The sequence below is a fragment of the Coturnix japonica genome, chromosome 1 (assembly GCF_054131305.1).
Source record: "Coturnix japonica strain WE chromosome 1, WE-NBRP24, whole genome shotgun sequence".
Lineage (NCBI taxonomy): Eukaryota > Metazoa > Chordata > Aves > Galliformes > Phasianidae > Coturnix > Coturnix japonica.
Genome location: NC_140663.1, coordinates 37,945,322 through 37,962,909, shown reverse-complemented (window position 1 = coordinate 37,962,909; position 17,588 = coordinate 37,945,322). Strand labels below are relative to the sequence as shown.

Here is a 17,588-nt window from a genome sequence, read left to right as displayed (position 1 = left end):
TCTTCTCACATTTTTTTGTTAAGACCCTTAGTTATCTGCATTTTCCCACTCGCTTGCTCCATAACAGATGCTTTCAACTGAACTAACGTAGAATCAAGAAGGTGTAGAGTAGATAGATGAGATGTTTACTTTACAAAGAAATTATAATGTTTGTAATTCATCCAGTTCTCATAAGATATTAACATAGCACAACTATACTGTAAAAACTAACTTCAGTACATGAAAAATGTTGAGGAAAATGTCAGTTAGATATTCACCAAGGATTTCAGCTTCAAAAGCATCTGTAATATTAGTGCTTCAGTACTTCCTACATATTAAAGACAATCATCAAGAAATCTATGTCATTATTGACTGTTTCTATAGGAAACTGAAAGAGAATCATGGTACCTTTGTGCTATGTAGTTACATATCCCCGTAAGTTATACTTTATTTACTGCAAAATTTAGAATAATTTTAATCCAATCAACCATTTGTGAGTATATAGAAATCTATCTTTTCTCCTTTTCATTCTTTCAATTCCTACTTTTTTCGCAGAATAAAAGACTTGTTGTCTGTTCCAAACCAATCTTTATTTAAAAGATCAGTAAATATGGTACTAAAACATAGCAACTGGGGTATACATGTTATACAAATACCTGAAAGGCTTGGTAGTACATAAAAATGATCAAGTGATTTAAGTCATGCAAGAACTGTTAACTCTTTCTAATATCTTTTATATGCCTGCTATTAAATAGGTTACCTTTAATTTCCATTTTTTAAAGAAAGTGAATTATTTTTTAACCACAAAGATTACACACTGAGTTAGCTAAATTGCTTTTACTTGCTAGTAAAAGGCTTTATCATATTATATTCTGGAACAGTTGTCTTTAAATGTGTAAAAGCATTGTGGATTTGATTTTTTTTCTTTGGGGAACCATACCATATCAGAACAGATAAAATGATTCCCAAGTCACGTCTCTCTATGAATAATTTCCTTTAAGAAAAAAAAATGAGCATTGCAGCCCATATTTGTGTATGTGCACGTGTACACATTTATTTTAGAACTTGAGTTAAATATATCTAGGAAAAAAATAGCAAATGTCTCAATTTCTAAAATACAAGATTACAAAAGTCTGCTATGCATCTTGGATTTTTTAAATGGTAAATCAGAAAAAAAAAAGTTCAATAATGATAATGATTGTCTTTTAGATTCTCTCCAGTCAAATATAAGATTTGCTGACTAAATAAATAAATAAATAAATAGCATCAGTTTTTTCATTCACATACTGTTAACACTTTGATAAGCTGCTTAGATATTACCTCTGGACCAGCATACTCATGCTGTTGGCAGACAATTATGGATGCAATATTTAGAATGTCTGACAAGCCCATTATGCAGACATAAAAGAAACATCGTACAAAACACTTCTGTGACTGAATTTCAAGAGTAAAATAGCTAAAACCACTATTATTAGAACTTTCATATCCCTCAGACGAGCTTATAGTCTTGAAAATAGTGCTAGCCTAATACTGCACTGTGTCTTTTGAGTCAGAACAACCCAGTACCTGACCAAGTAGGAATGTAAATGGACGAATACTGTACCTTGGTAATTTGAGTGCAATCATGTGTAGTCTTAAAGTTTTCCTCTGTGAGAGGGCCTAGGAGGAGTTTCCTGAAATATCTGTACATGTACATTCTCATCTACTTGAAAACAGCTAGCTGGACAAGAAGAAGCTCCTGAAAGCTTTATATTTCTTAACATCTGACCTCCCTTCAGAAGCTCCTGGATGTTTCCCTCCCTTCAGAAGCTCCTGGATGTTTCCCATGTCATTTCCCAACATTACTACTTCAGAAGAGTCAGACATTCATTTTAGTCCAGACCGTTGCCTGATTACTGTATTTCTCAGACCCATACAAGTACCCAGAATCTGGCAATTTTTGAAACCAGATGATCAAAATTGTATTTTGGATACGTGTTTTGTTTTTATAGAGGATAGCTATTGAAAAAAGATATCCAATCAAATAATATCTCAGTTCTACATTAGAAATTGTTCAGAATTTTTTGCAATTAGTCTGCATGACAATATCCAGTATCTGAGGAATATCTGAAATATTAAGTATCAAATTTCTGAAAAAATAGTACAATTATTCATCTATAAATGCCAGCAATGGACTATGTAGGAAAAAATATTCTCCTCTATGGAGACAAAGAATGCATCTCTCAGTAACTGCCTTTTGAAAAATAAAACTGTCCACATCAAAGTAGTTTATTTAAGCCAATTTGACAACATGAGTTAATGGTCTTCAAAACACTTTTAGGCATGAAGCAATTCTGAACTTCAGGGAAAAAAAAAAAAGAAAAAAGAAAAAAGAAAGAAAAAAAGAAAAAAAGAAAAAAAAGAAAAAAGAAAAAAATAAAAAGAAAAAAGTCTTTCTGTGTTTACAAATCTTTTCATATTGTGAGGGCCTCCTCTGTCTTGAAGTCCAGTCATTGCCCATTGTTACTGCAAATACAGGATGAAGAGAAATGGCCTCAAGTTGCACCAGGTCAGGTTTAGTTTGGATATCAGGAAAAACTTCCTTACAGAAAGGGTTGTTAAGCACTGGAATTGGCTCCCCAGGGAGGTGGTTGAGTCACCATCCCTGGATGTGTTGAAAAACCATTTGGAAGCGGTGCTCAGGGACGTGATTTAGCAGAGGGTTGCTAGAGTTGGGGTAGTATAGTTAGGTTGTTGTTAGACTTGATCTTTAAGGTCTTTTCCAACCTGATCATTTCTATGATTCTAAATACAACTGTGTTTTCACAGGCAATTCAGAACTAGGACAACGTTCACACCCTGAGAGTCTCACTGATATAATGGGTGAAACAGAAGTAAATATGCCTTCCTGCTTATTTATTTTTTGCTTGCATCATCTAAAAAGGAGGGTTAAAGAAAATCTGCAGTTCCACAGCAGTGAGGCTAGTTGGAAGTAGGAATAGCTAAAAGTAAAATCAAATTTCAAGAAAATAAAGGTTCCCCAGATAACCAAAACAACCCTTTACAGCTCTGTTTATCTGACTTAATCATTAGGGTTTGGTGTGTTTTCTAACAACTTAATTCTTGCTTTTCACCAGTGTCCAATAACATGAAATGCCAGCACTGACTTTTGCAACTTTACCAACCATTATAAAATCATGGATATTGTTTCCTCATCTAGTTAGGACTTCCTCTCATTCTGAATGACATTTCTCTCACAAATCCCTGAACACCTCTATCAAATGCTAGGGATCAATTTAAGAAGCTACCCTGTCGCACTTTAAGAGCTGCCTCCCTCAGTGACACACAATAGCTGACCCTGTATGGATTCAATGTGCTGAAAGTAAATGGGTTATTTTAAGCCATTTTCAGCCAGAGTACCTGGCTAATCTGTTTACTGTGACTTGCAAGGAGCAAGCACACAGTCAGAAGGTTATTTCCTCTAGGCAGGTAGAACATCTTAGGAGATCCCCTACCATCACTCTGAGTATCTAAATCACCTGCAAAATGCTTGCTTTTGTTTCTGAAAATTTTAGCATTTTCTCTCAGGTGACAGTCACATTATAATATTCTTAATGCCCTTAAAATGAATACATCGAAAAAATAACCTGGCAACTTTATAACCTGGCAACTTTTTTTTTTTTTATTTTCTTTTTTTTCCCCTGTTCTCTACAAAATAATCATCTGAAGAACACCTAGGGTTTTTGTTTGTTTGTTTGTTTTTTCCCCTCAAATATTACTTGAACTAAATTTTAGAACAAGCTACATTTCGCCTTGTTACTTCAAATCAACAAGTAATTTGAAATTTAAGCTGTCATAGTGGAACCATAGAGCTCGTAGGTTTATAGAAAGAGGGATGTTCTTCATTTGAGAACATACTGTGTCTCTAGTCTAATTCTACAACCATTTCATAAAAATAAAAATCAAAGGGTATGATTCTATGAGAGCCATATTTAAGCAAAGCTCTTAAGTTCATTAAGCATTTAAATCATTGAAACAAAATGTGCTTAAATACTTAGCTGTTTCAAATTATGATTATTATAGTAATTAGTGTATGCTCAGTTATATCTTGTGAATGCATGCTCTTAGTGCCTACTTAATAAATAAACTGACTAATAACACTTGAGAAAACAGAATTAGCTTTGGAGCAGAGAAAATACATTTCACAGTAAAAATAAATTATAAATAAATAAATAAATAAATCCCTCTCCATGTATCAAAGTTGGTATCATCACTGATATGGGTATGTTTTACAAGTGTACCCTTCTATATGTTTAACAGTAACTGACAGAAAATCTGATGTATGAGAGAATATGGTAATTCCTTGGGTGATTTCTTCTGGTCATTTATTGGAACACTCTGAGGAAATACCTCAAGCAGAAAACAGGCAGCCTTGAAAACCAATGTCTATTCCCAATTTTTGTCTCCTGGCTTGGGAATCAAGGTTTCATGGATCACAGTCTGTCGCTCTACTTTAGGTATTGGTTCATTCAGTTCTTTCAGACTCTTTTCCAAGCTGAAATCCAGGAGCATGAGATACCAAATCTGATATAATGATCAGACATTTAGGGATGGATGGAGTGTGAATTTTGAGTGGTTCTTGAGTACTTTAGAGGTTGAAAACACCTCTTTTCATGCTGAAATCTTCCTTGTGTCTATGGAATTCCGAGGTTGTTTTTAACTTCCGGAACTACTTGTTGACATAACAAATTTGTAGAGGGAGAAATGGGGAAATAGATTTCAATAGTAAATTTAAGTTGTTCTTACTAAAGTCCTATTTTAAATATTTTTCCAAAATTTCTCATGTAACTGGATTAGTATACTGATTTTCCAGTAACACCACAGGAGCATGAATCATGTTTTATTTTTTGTCTTTATTTATTTTTTTTTTTCCTGAGCATTCATATATTAGGTAAACACCATAAATTAGTTTACTGATTATTTAAACTCTTAACCTTATTTAACCAGTGATATCCAGGATTCTGAAGCATATCTGCCTTTGCTCTCAGCAGCATACTTTGTTGAAGTCTCATTACTGTATTTCCTTAAATTATGGCTCTTCAGAGACAAGTTAAGAATCAAGAACTTAAATTCACTTACAAGCAGGACATTTTAAATATGACCTTTGAAAATGCCATTTAATAGTAGACCATATTGCTCTCTTTATTTAGATCTAATCTCTAATAGTTTAAACTGGGCAATATATAAAATACTGTGGCAGGCCTGACTACTGTACCATATAAAAAATTGCAAGCCTATATGTTTCAGGTGTTTCTGTAAGAAATTGTTAAGAATTTCAGTAAGATTTATGGATGGTATCAATTTTCTCAGTGTATGACAGTGTACTTTCTAAAATTGGAAAAGGCTGCTGTATTGTTGGAAATAGGTTGAAATCTCAGTTGTGTACAATACATCATGCTTAGAAACTAGATTTATTTGAAAATGTATTGGTCTAATTAATCTCAGGTAGGAAAAAATCACAATCAAGAAACAGCAATTGCAAAAAAGACACAGTTATGTTATCATCTTGATGATCTTCCATAGAATATTTTCACACAGGTATGATTTTAAAGTTAAATAAGATAACTATAACACACAGTTACCTATAAACTAAATACACATTGTTTCCCTCTGCTGCATCAGTAATATGAACTTCTCTTGAGTATGTATGGTCTTCTAGCTTTGTTCACGTGCAGCTGACGTTTCAGAATATAAGGATTTTTTCTTTTCATTATTTCCTTTTCTTGGCTTGAATTTTCTAGATCATAAGTGTCTTGCTGAAGTAACTGTAGGATGTAAGAAAACACAGGATAGTATCAAGGTTTTTTTTTTTGTTTGTTTGTTTGTTTTTTTAAGAAAATCATAAATTCCACAAGAGTTTTATTTGTCCCAAACTCTGACTTTTCTCTAAGGTCAGACTACAGACAAGCAGAGTCCTAGAGTAGTGATATTTAAATTCCACTGAAACTTAATAAGACAATTTCTTTTGACTACAGGAAAGCTGGTATGTCAATCTGGGGCTAAATAATAATTTCCTTAGCATTGTCAGTCATAATGGTTAATTTATCCTAAAAACCTCCTGAAACACCCACTCCTTGCTAACTTCAGATTTTGAGGAATATTTTTATCACAAAATTCTACAGCTAAAAATCAAAATGTAAAAAAGAAAGGAAATAAAGTACAAGAAAGCTAATCTTTTTCAATTAAAATATGTTATTTAATTGTATTTAAGTATTACTTGTAGTTTTTTAAGTATTTTCTTCAGATTCATCATTGCTTTATTTATTAAAATTTCATCTGTTCTTTTACCATGTTCTTTCATGGTCAGGCTGAAAGGCATTAAGCTAGAAACATTTTTAGACTCACCTCAGTATTTTCCTAAGCAATCAAATTCTCTTACTCACTTAATTACTTAATAAATGAGTTCTCATCTAAATTCTGTTGATATAAATGGAAAAAAACTTCATCATTTCAACAGAGTTTGGAGTCAGTCCTGGGTGAGTAAGAACACAAGAACTTGTTTCATTACATAAACTGTTTATTTCAAGTCTTCAGTCCTTCTCCCTCTAGCTCTGTTCTTTCTCCTTCTATTGTGCCTTAGAAATTTTTGCACCAGATAACCATGTTCCTAGGCTGATACAGAAACATCCTTTTTAAATTTCACATGCAATATTGTTAGAAGTGAAGCTTTCCAACCACCACAGAAGGTGAAACAATTATAAAATAAGGAGCTGTGATTAAGTCACGGGCTATGGAATGTGTTTGTTTCTATGGTAGATTATTTTCAACAACAAATGTACCAATGAAGAGTTCTCAGAAAACTCTGGCTCTAAAAGATGCTGCAGGCTTTTTTATGGGTCATCCTAAATGGTACAATGGTACAACAACCCTAAGCAAACATAAAGTTCTGATTCATCAGGCAAAAGGGGATCGGGACTCAGTCAGATTGCCCATGAACTGTGATAGCTGAAGAACCTGGTTTTACTGGGAAGTGGATAGTGATACATAGATGTGTTTGTTTTGGTGTGTTTTGTTACAACATGAGTAGATTCTGTCTAGTGTGTTTATGTGAATGTTACAGTAAGGTACATATCACAGATAGATCACAAAACAATTACTACTCATAGGAGTAGCAACTGTAAGGTCTGGAGGGACAGAAAATCAGGAGCTCCCTTGCTACTAGTTTCCTAGCAATTATAAAAAGTTTAGAGTATCTGGTAAAATTACAGGTATACATAGGCATGTATGTATTTTGCATCCTGTTCATCTTAGGGCCTTTCAGAAACTCTTTTAAATTTACTTATGCTTGAATAAATCTGCAGTAATCTCATGTCTGTTAAGCACATATTAATTTTGTGCTCTGGCTAATTTTCATATGTTTATTTCATTCCTTGGAATAGCTACAAAGAGTGGGAAAATTATGTAGATAAGAGTATTTCACATTTGTTCACGTGTCTTTATCCAAAACAGATGTTTAGCTCTTCAGAAACTATACTAAGTCACAACTCTTTCACAAAGTGGCATATTATCAGAATCAAAAATTAGAAAATAGCAAAAAAGTAGGATAGTTTAGAAAACATGAAGAGATGATTTAAGCCAAGAACACTTAAGGTTTAGAAGAACACTTGGGATCTGAAATTTAAAAGGTCACTGGGACTACAAACAGTGATTGAAAATGTAACAGTCATTGAAACATGCATTTGTGACACTTAATTTTACCTCCCAGTGCTGAAAGGCTCTGCTGTGGCAAACTTTTTGGAGTTGATATACTGTCAGCATTGCTTCCAAGCTGAAGCCATCCATAGCAGCGGGGAACTGTCTTCCAGAAATGAGATCCTCATCATCTACCTCTACCGTTTCCCCTACCTGGTTGTTCATGTTGTTGATAAGATTGCAGACATTTAGCAGGGTCACTTTCCAGTAAGAAAGTTTTGCTCTGTTCATCTGAAAATACAAATGCATGTTACATAATATAATGCAACTTTTGTTTCATTTTGAGTAGTAATGTGTGACATTTAAACATTTTGGAATGAACAAGTATGTTTGTTTGAAGTCCTTTTCATCTGTCCAGCTTTAAGTCAATAACTAGAATGTTGAAATTAGGACAACTTCTTTATTAAAAACACCAAGACTGTTTCCCTATTGTCTTACCCCCCAAGTTGATATACACAATGGAAAAATAAACTGCTACCAAACCAGAATGGCAGCATTTCATAGTCGTTCCACACAGGTGCAAACAAAAACACAAATGGAAATTAATATAATATAAATTCATAGGTGTAAATCAGGACAGTGAGTCAAGCCCAGTGGATAAATTCCCAGTGCCAGATTCCAAGCTAGATGCCTGTGGTTAACTAGACGCTCCTCCCCAGTTCAGAACAAATAGCAGTCATTTCAAAATTCCCCAAGAAATGGAACAGAGTCCCTGCTTCAGGGCAAGCTGTCTGGTGAAGCTGGAGCCAGTGTTATGGAATCTGTAAGCCCCAGGGTTTTTGGATACTGGAAAGTCATGAGTGTTAAGAGATGTGAATAGGTCTAGGGGCTCAAATGAAGATGTAGTAAAGGCAGAAGAGAGTTGTGCAAACAATGTATTTAGTGGCTAGACTGAAATACTTCATGAGATCAACTGTCTTTGGGTGGTCCATAACAGAACAATTCAGTGATGTTACAGAAAGACAGAAATAAAAAGAGAAATGCCACTATAGTTTTATCCAATACTTTACACTATTTCAGAGCTGTTTAATTTTTAAAACCTTTAGAAAATGATAAGAAGAAATTTTACTTTTTACACTTTTTAAAAACAGTTATTGAAATAATTTTCTTCAGTTCTGATTAGAAAAACCTATTTCCTGCCTCATTCACTGTTTTCCTTCTCTGTTGTCTTTGCCACTTCCTTGGTTATTATCTATTTATTACCCCAGTCATTATTTCTTCTAAATTGTATTCCTCTTAGTGTTGAAAATAAAGATTAGTTTCATTCAAGCAGAACAATCTCCAATCAAAAGTCAAATAGCAAATTCCTGTTTATTAATGGCAATTAATGCCCTTGAGGCATATACTAGGATTATACTCTACCTATGAACTGAAATGTTATTTCTTTGTCCTGAGTGTGTTAAGTTAAATACAGGTATTACACTAATACAGACATTGCCTTTTACTCACCAACAGCATTAAGTAAGTCTGTGGATGCAGATTTACCTAGCTGAACATTGGGTAATCAAACAACCTATTGTTTGTTTAAGGAAATTTTCTAACAAAGAGATATTATATGCAAGATTTGTGCATATTTGCAAATAATTTTATGCTAAATTGATGAAAATGTATATTAGTGAAGAACAAGAAAAGCTCTCATCACTAATAACAGTAGTTGCAAGAAATTGCCTTTCAACCATAATCATTAGTTTAGTATACAACTGGTACACGCATGAATTTCAAAATGAGAGTAATTTAGCGTCTTTACTAAAACTGCTATGTTCTTAGATTTCTATTAGGGCTCAGATAACAAACAGTATTTTGTTTTGAGAAGAAAACTAATCTCAAATCTTATTCAGAAGGTTCTACATTTTTCACTTTGGACTCATGCGCTGTTCCATCTGGGAACTCCACTCAGGCATCCCATTAGTCTAATTATTTGAAAAGCTGTGGCAGGTTCAAAACAAAATTGATATCTTTACAGAATGCTTGATTTAATTAACAAAAACTAGTTTAGCCAAAAAGCAACTGTCCACTGAAGTTTCAAAATCTTTACTCTGTTTTAAAATATTTCTGAAATGCAAACACAGAGCTTTTATTGCCAAATGAGGAGCCTTTTCCAATACAATTCTTTCTCCTTGTATACGAAAGAAATATGAACTAGAGCTTCGCCAGCTAAACTGCAATGAAGAATAAAATCCAGGAGCAGTATTGTGTGAGCAAAGTGAGAATTCTGAGTTGAAAGCAATACTATGCTGGTAGATAGGACTGGGGAAAAAAAAGGACTAGAGAAATTTACTATGCTTTCCTGCTTAACTTCTAGAATCACTTTGATCTGGAGTTATTATTTTATGTTACCTTGATGTATGTCTTTTTTTTCAGGAACATTTCTTCATATATTAGCAAAATACTTAAATTGCAGTCTCCATTATGTGCAATTGGTCTTGGCTGCTACTTATGAGGTTAGGGAAAAAATCTTACAGTGCTGTATGCAAGCATACTTTGTTAGTCAAGGGAGTCTAATTCTCATTAATAACATGCATCACTTCAAAGTATTTTCATTTGGATACACATGCTTCTGACTTACACTGCTGCCAGCTCCCAGAATAAGACTATAAAGCATTATGAACTTCAGTCAAGAGTTAAATAATTTTATATTTTCTTATAATCTACTTCACTATTACAGCAAACATTACAATCATACAGCTTTGTTTTATAGGTTATGGAAAATCACTGAAGTGGGTATGTTAAAAAATAAATAAACAAAAGCAAAACAAACAAACAAACAAAAAAACCATGCAAAAATACAATTTCAGATGACTTTAACACAAATGTTCAGGTAGATATTCAGTGTATGAAATATTTTCCACAGATGTCTAAGCAATACCAGCTACAGTTGCTCAAGGTATGTTTTGGAAAAACACCTACATGAGAGATCAAAGAAATTATATCTGCCAAGAAGAAAGAAACTGTTTTGAAGATTAAGTTGAAAAAAATCTGGGAGGTACCTGGTGGAACAAAAGAGACTGCCATATGAATCAGAATTAAAAATTATTAATGATGAAGAATTCATGAAGTGAATATGATATATGTATTTCCACTGTTGAACATGCTTCTGAAATATGACTCAGATAATATGGTTTCCCATACCTTTTTGCATACTGAATGTGAACTCCACATTGTCAATGAAAAATAAATAAGCTTGAGAAGATTTCCCTCTTTGACAAAATATTTTTTTCTGTGAAAACTACAGAGAATCTCAAGTGACAATATATGTTTTTTTCTTTCCATTTCTGATCGAATGATGCTCCAATATATTTTAATATAATTTTTGCTGTTTCTGTTTGGTAATGAACACCACCTAAATGTTAATTAAAATAAAATAAGTACAATATTCCATTCTCTATGTATTATTATCTTGCCTTTATCTAGTGAAATCAGGTGAAAAAGATTCATGATCAAGAAAAATCCAAGGTACTGAACAGCTAGGTAAAGCACCTGGACTTAGCTAACAGAATTCATGAGATATAATGCAGAGAACTGAAGGCTTGTTACAGTGCCTTTTCTGGTGTACTTCCCTGTCCTTAGTTTTGGTTAATGACTTCCTCTGCACAAAATAAGACAGAGAGATCACCTGTTATCCAGCAGTGTTAATAACACACAAAGCATCCAGATAACTTCAGTAATGCACTGAGTGATATGTGAAAGTATCAGGAGTATGAAATGTATTATGTCAGTAGGTCTACACTGTCCCTACATAGGTGCTTCAATGGTTCCTTTTCAGAACAGTGATTGAATTTATTCGGACTATAACAGTAGAAATAATAACGAAAATATTTTCTGCCTTTAAGAATGAAGTTCTTCTGTGACGTATACTAATGCCTATATAAATATAAGGACTTGCATGCAATAACTGCAATAACTGAGTCAGGAAGTCAGAAATTCTTAGGCAGCTGCAGCCTCATCTGCCTGATACTAAGGCTAAACTTTCTAGGTATATACAGTAAGGAACAGGAATTCAAGCTCAGAGAACTCAAGATTCCATAAAATTCATGTAAGTAGGAATCTCAAATGTGTATTCTGGTAATGATGATTCCTTCAATTAACTTTTTTTTTTTTTTCCCTCTTGAACTAATAGCATTTCAGTCTTGTTTGAGATCAAGATGGCAAGATGTTCTTCATGCAAATGGTAGATTCATGTTAGCACTAAAGAAGCTGGGAGTAGGTCTATCATTTTGATGCAAAAGACAGCAGGAAATAATTTGTATATTTGTGATACTTCAGGTTATCTTACTAAATCTTCAAAAAGGCTCCTTGGACTTTATCTTAGAAGAAAGATATATAAAGCTTTTTATGGACTTGCTTGATTCCTGTATCTTCTTCAAGATGTAACGGGGAGAAAAGTGATAAGCTATATTAAAAGTTGAATGCAGTTCATGAAAGCATGAATGCAAATTTTTAAATATGGAGAGATATTCAGCACATGGGTGACTTTAAAGAGTAGTTTGAAAAAGACCAGAAGACACTTGTCAACAGTCTGTGAAGTCAAAAGAATACAGTAAAAAAAAAAAAAAAAAAGTCCATAATATTGCATAGATTTGATACCATACTTCACAAGTAGCTAGAAGTTTTCTGTGAAATAGCAGAAACATAAGTGATTTGAGAACCACTGAGTCTGTTTAAATTGGCTGGATTTCCCTTGCTGTTGATTATCAAGTCAGTGTTAAATATGATTAATACAATTTAATGGTAATTGCCTTCAGCTGGAGACTAATCTCAGGCACAAAGCCAGTCAGGTATCATAGATGCCATGCTAAAATTAGTCTTTCAGATCAGAACCATGGTTCTGTTCTAATTAAGAGTAAAAACTAGCGGAGGCCAAATAATAATAATAATAATAATAATAATAATAATAATAATAATAATAATAATAATAATAAAAATTATTATTTCAGTAATGAATGGATCTATGTCTTGTAGTTTCATACACCTTCTTAGTGGTTCCACTATGCCTTTTACTGTCAAGAAAGAGTACATTTTATACTAGTTAATTTGAAATAATGATTTAAAATTCTATCATTTAGAATTAAAATGTCTCCATTATCTGTTGTTTATATCAACCTCAAGTGTCAATTCACTTGCAGTATATATAACATAAAGCCATTAAAAAGTAAGTTACACGATGTAAAACAACACGTAATAGTATATAACAAACATCTTTGTATTATCAACAGGTGCACTGTATTTCAGCATTTTTAGTTACCTGAGGTTGCACTCTATGGTAAAAGAGAAGGAAAGATGGAAGTGGAATTTACAGTCACAGTTCGACTCAAATCAGTAGCAGCAATAGAATAGCTGCAGGGTTTTTTTCCCAGGGCATATTATGGTTTGGCAGGCAGAGAAAGAACTATTTAAAGAACATTAAAATTTGTCTCTGGGAAATAATCTCTATTAAATCTTTCTTTAGAGAAGCCAGTGGCAAACAGGTTTGTTTGTGATCTTTATGCCAGTAAAGAATGTGGGAACTTAAGAACTGACAGATCAGACTAGAACAATGTATTTTTCAGCCTCATTTCTTATCCTGGTTTATTCAAATGATACTGTGAAAAAGCTCACATACAAAAAAATACAGTATATACATAATTTTATTTACCAGTGAAACCAAGCACCAAGCATGAAATCATTCAACTTGAAGATTATGAATCTTGTTTTGGAGCTTTTTCTTCAAAGTATTGCTGAAGAAACACTAGACATATATATTTCTTAGATCATTTGTGGAAAATAACAGTGCTGAGAATGTGTCTGTCAGCCTGTTCAATACATATGTGCAACACTTGCTACTTCACCTACGTTAGTATGAGTTTGGAACAGAACTTTTGTCTACTTGTTTTAAATAACATCTACATCATTCACAGTCTGGCTACTTGTCAAAGAAATGTCATTTACCAGATTAATAGTTTCATAGTCATGCCCCCATGTTCTTGTACTAACATTATAATGAAATTCCTAAACCAAAATCAGCATATGTATTAACAGATTTTGCTTTATGACTGTCATAATTTTATATGCACATAGAAAAAAAGTTCTGCATAAAAATCTCACTTAGAGATTTGTCTAAAGGTTAATTTAGCTTTCAGCAGGCATAATCTTATTGGGAACACATTTCTTCTTATAAATTCATCCCTCTACACATTTTCGACAGTTTAATGGAAGTATCAATGTTATACGTGAGGAACACTTTTTGTGTGTGTCACATCAACACCTTTAAATTTCCTTTGAACTGACAAAACCTTGCACCAAAGCAATGTCTAGCACTGAACTTTCAGGTCTGGACCACAAGTAATTACTTTGTGTAAAGACTTTCAGGTTTGTAATGAGAATTCATTTGCTTTCTAACTATCAACTAAAAGAGAAAAAATAATTACCTTTGATGTATACATATTGGTCAATAAATCTGTTTCTAGTGCTTTCATTTCCTCTTCTGAATCTGGGAATAAACCAGTAACATATGTTCATTATCTTATCGTAAATCATGGACATTTGAATTGAACAAACAAAATATAGATAGACAAACGAGCTGGGGCAGAGGAGGGAAACAGAAATAAAAGTGGATTCACAGCAATGTGTTCTAATGTGACTATGAGATTTTTGGTACCAAAACTGTATTTTGAAATGGATCTTCACTACGTTTCACTGCACAATCAAGCTTATTAACATAAACGAAAGAATTCACTGTCAACCCCTAGACAGGCCCATTAATCTTCAGCTGTTTCAGTACAAACACTGGTGCAACTTTCTTCATTCAAAATCGGTCTGATTTTCATAATTACTACCCGCCACCTCTACTAACTAACAGTTACTTAGCTGCTGTTTTTTGGGAGCAATCACAATCTTTCTCAACTTGGATCTTCAAGGTGTTTTTAAATGGTGACCAGCAAACTAATGTGAAGTTACCGTGTCTCTGCTATAGTCTATTGGATATAAGCCATTCCTCTGGAAACTCCATGAACATTTATTTGGTGAAGGGCTATGCTCAGATCTATTAGACTGTCTGTTTCTGTCTCTGATCTAGTCTACTCTCACACAATAGCCATCTATTCACTAAGTCACTGATCTCAGCACAGTACAGCAAGGGCAAGTTCAGAAGTCTCAGTTCTTAACCACCTTTATGCTTACCACTTGCTAAGGAAGTAGCTTTCTGCAATATTTTTGGCTTTTGCTACTTTCATATCTGAAAAATCTTGGCATCCTCTAATTCAAGTAAGGTCAGATAGTATCACCATGTTCTTTGTCTCCTCAGACATTTTTATTGGTTGTGCTTCTGCTAAAAGGAGTTTTTAATAGAAGTGTTTATTTCCTAAACAATCACTTTGTATAGTTATACTGCTTTCCATTTGTATTAAAGTCACCAAAAAAATGTCTGTGCCTTACGTCAGTCTTCCTCTGTAGTGATGCTGATGTTCAGCTTTGTATTACCAGTATGCTACACTTACTGTTTTTACTTAAAAATTGTTACTGACAATATTGGTAAAGACTGGACAGCAGTAAAGTCACTAGTAACAGCATGTCACTAGCAACTTCTCTACAGCCTAATGCCTTTCAGCCATTTCAGCACTACTTGTTTTCAGGATTACCTAGTCTCTCAATAGCTTCATCAGTGATGAAGTTCTTTCTGCTGGCAGCACAAGTTCACCTCAGCTAAATTTTGACTACTGATAGTAGGTCTTGCAAATGAGTGAATAGTGCACGCATGACAGCATCACAATTTGTTGTATTCTGGAGCAATTAAATGATTCGCATCTAGTTAGAACCCTGTAGACAGAACAGAACGTAGTTTTCCCACCACCAAGGGTACAAGACAGATGCAGAAGTGGAAAGCTTGCTGAATAGATGAGTATTAAGAAACATTTTGAATGAGAAAAGAAGTCTGGAGGATATTACTTAGGAAACTGTTCATATGGTGAAGAATGAAACAAAGCCTGGAGGAAAAGGGAACATATTCAGATAATTCAGGAGTGAAAAAGACAGATGATAGGTAAAAGCAGAAGAAGAGCAAATATTCAAGAGAGCAATCTGGTTACAGATTATTGTGCAGATCTGAGGAAAATCCACACACTTTGCTGTCTTTTTTATGCTTACCTTAATATCGATAGGAAATACAGCTTCTTTCTGTATATTTACATTCTACAGAAATAATTGTCTTCTATTAGAACACACTTTCCTGAGGGCAAATATTTTCAAAATAAAACGAAAATGATTGATCATTTTCCTAATGACTTAACTGTCCACATCAGTAAAAACTGATTTGGTTTTTCAGCACAAACTTCTCTATGACATTTCTCATTCAAATATAATTCCAAATTTCTGAACAAATGAACCATCATGTCAGTTACACATACAAGTTTGCTGTTTTTATATGAGTCTATTTTAATTTCCACTCAAATCTTTGACTTTAGTGTTTCATGAAATCTAAATTGCCTCACTGAAAATACGAATCATGGTTTTGCTTGAAAATCTACATATACATGTATAAAAAATAATAAACTTTAACCCTGTCCCTAAGAACACCAGCCCTGTAAAGTACACAAAATGATTATGCTTAAGCCACGACAAAATTCAAATTTAAATGTGTTACATTTTGTTTCTGTGGAGAAATGCACATTGGAAACTTGCATCCAAAACAAGGAGTTCTGAGTCCTCCTGGATACTGAAGCTGAAAAATTAATCTAATTGTAAATCTACACTTTACCTTTACAAGAAACAGCAATTTGTACACCAGTGAGACTGGATTTTGAAGCTTATTCTGCTATGCATCTGTCACTGTACACCTGCATATTTGCCACAATTCTTTTATTTTATTTTATTTTATTTAATCCTAAACTGATTGTCTAAATAACACATTCTTAGCTATATCACTTTCCAAATGACTTGGTGGTGCATTTTCAGATATGACCCTATTTTTTTAGGTTTCTAAATCAACTGATCATAGAGTAGAAATGCACTTACATCTAACACAAGCATCTTCGTGACCAGCATTTGGTCTTCATTTTGAAATCATTAGTAGTGATTTTTTTCCCCCCAGAATCCTAAACCTGTACTTCAGCTACTAAAAAGTGTCTACAGTACATATATAGTAATGCTGATTTGTACTCTGATGGAAGGAAGAAGAAAACACAGCATCTGTGATAGCCTGGAAATACCCGGGATTCAAATATCACAAATGTAGCAACAAAATTAATGGGACAGTCTACATCGACGTTTCTCAATGACCACTCTGCACTAACAATCGTGGCAGCGATGTTGCTGAGGGGAATGGTTTGCAGATAGGGCGTAAATTACGGGAGTGATGGACAACGTGATGCTGGACAGAGCCCACTCGGTGCGAGCCGTGGGCGCCCGCAGAGATCAGCAGCCTCAGACCGAGGTGAGCGCACCCCGCCCCGTTTGGTCTCGCTCGAGGCTGCGGGAGCGGCCGGCCGCGTGGTGCTGCCCGCCGCACGGAGGCACGGGGCGCAGGGCGCGGCAGGGCTTACCTGAGCAGAGGCTGCAGGAGGCCAAGGCCAGCAGCACCACGCACACCAGCTGAGCTTTCATCCTTGCCGCGCCGCTCTCTAGAAAGTAAAGTCCATAAATCCTGGGGAGAGACGGAGAGAAAGACAGACAGACACACAGAGAGAGTGCCGCCGCTCCGCGCCTCAGCACACGCACTAGCGGGCAGCAGCAGGCACCAGATGGGGGACCCGGACCCTTCCCCAACTATATAAGCCTCAGGGTGATGTCACGGCTGTGCAGCCATCGCCTCATGATGAAGTGCCCTCCCCCCTCCCCCTCACAGTCCCCCCTCCCCCTTCTCCTTCCCCCCCCGCTCACGCTGCTCCCCTCCGCCGCTCCGCGCCCGC

The 17,588-nt window shown here is 34.7% G+C and overlaps 1 protein-coding gene across 1 annotated transcript; it reads right to left on the bottom strand.

Annotated features, from left to right (window-relative positions):
- Nucleotides 1-4,851: 4,851 nt before the first annotated feature.
- NTS (neurotensin) lies at nt 4,852-17,422 on the bottom strand. The gene is made up of 4 exons (XM_015857543.3): nt 17,223-17,422; nt 14,115-14,176; nt 7,717-7,941; nt 4,852-5,783 (listed from the first exon to the last, which is right to left on the bottom strand). Exons 1-4 carry the CDS (start codon nt 17,281-17,283, stop codon nt 5,637-5,639), a joined length of 495 nt encoding a protein of 164 aa, XP_015713029.1. The 5' UTR covers nt 17,284-17,422; the 3' UTR covers nt 4,852-5,636.
- Between the last annotated feature and the right edge of the window lie 166 nt (nt 17,423-17,588).

Bases quoted from the DNA above. Each gene is read 5' to 3' on its own strand.
- NTS (XM_015857543.3), bottom strand. From the start codon at position 17,283: ATGAAAGCTCAGCTGGTGTGCGTGGTGCTGCTGGCCTTGGCCTCCTGC. The intron at 14,177-17,222 runs GTAAGCCCTGCC...GTTTATTCCCAG, and splicing joins CTCCTGCAGCCTCTGCTCAG to ATTCAGAAGAGGAAATGAAA. The intron at 5,784-7,716 runs GTAAAATTAAGT...TACATCCTACAG, and splicing joins GAGCCTTTCAGCACTGGGAG to TTACTTCAGCAAGACACTTA.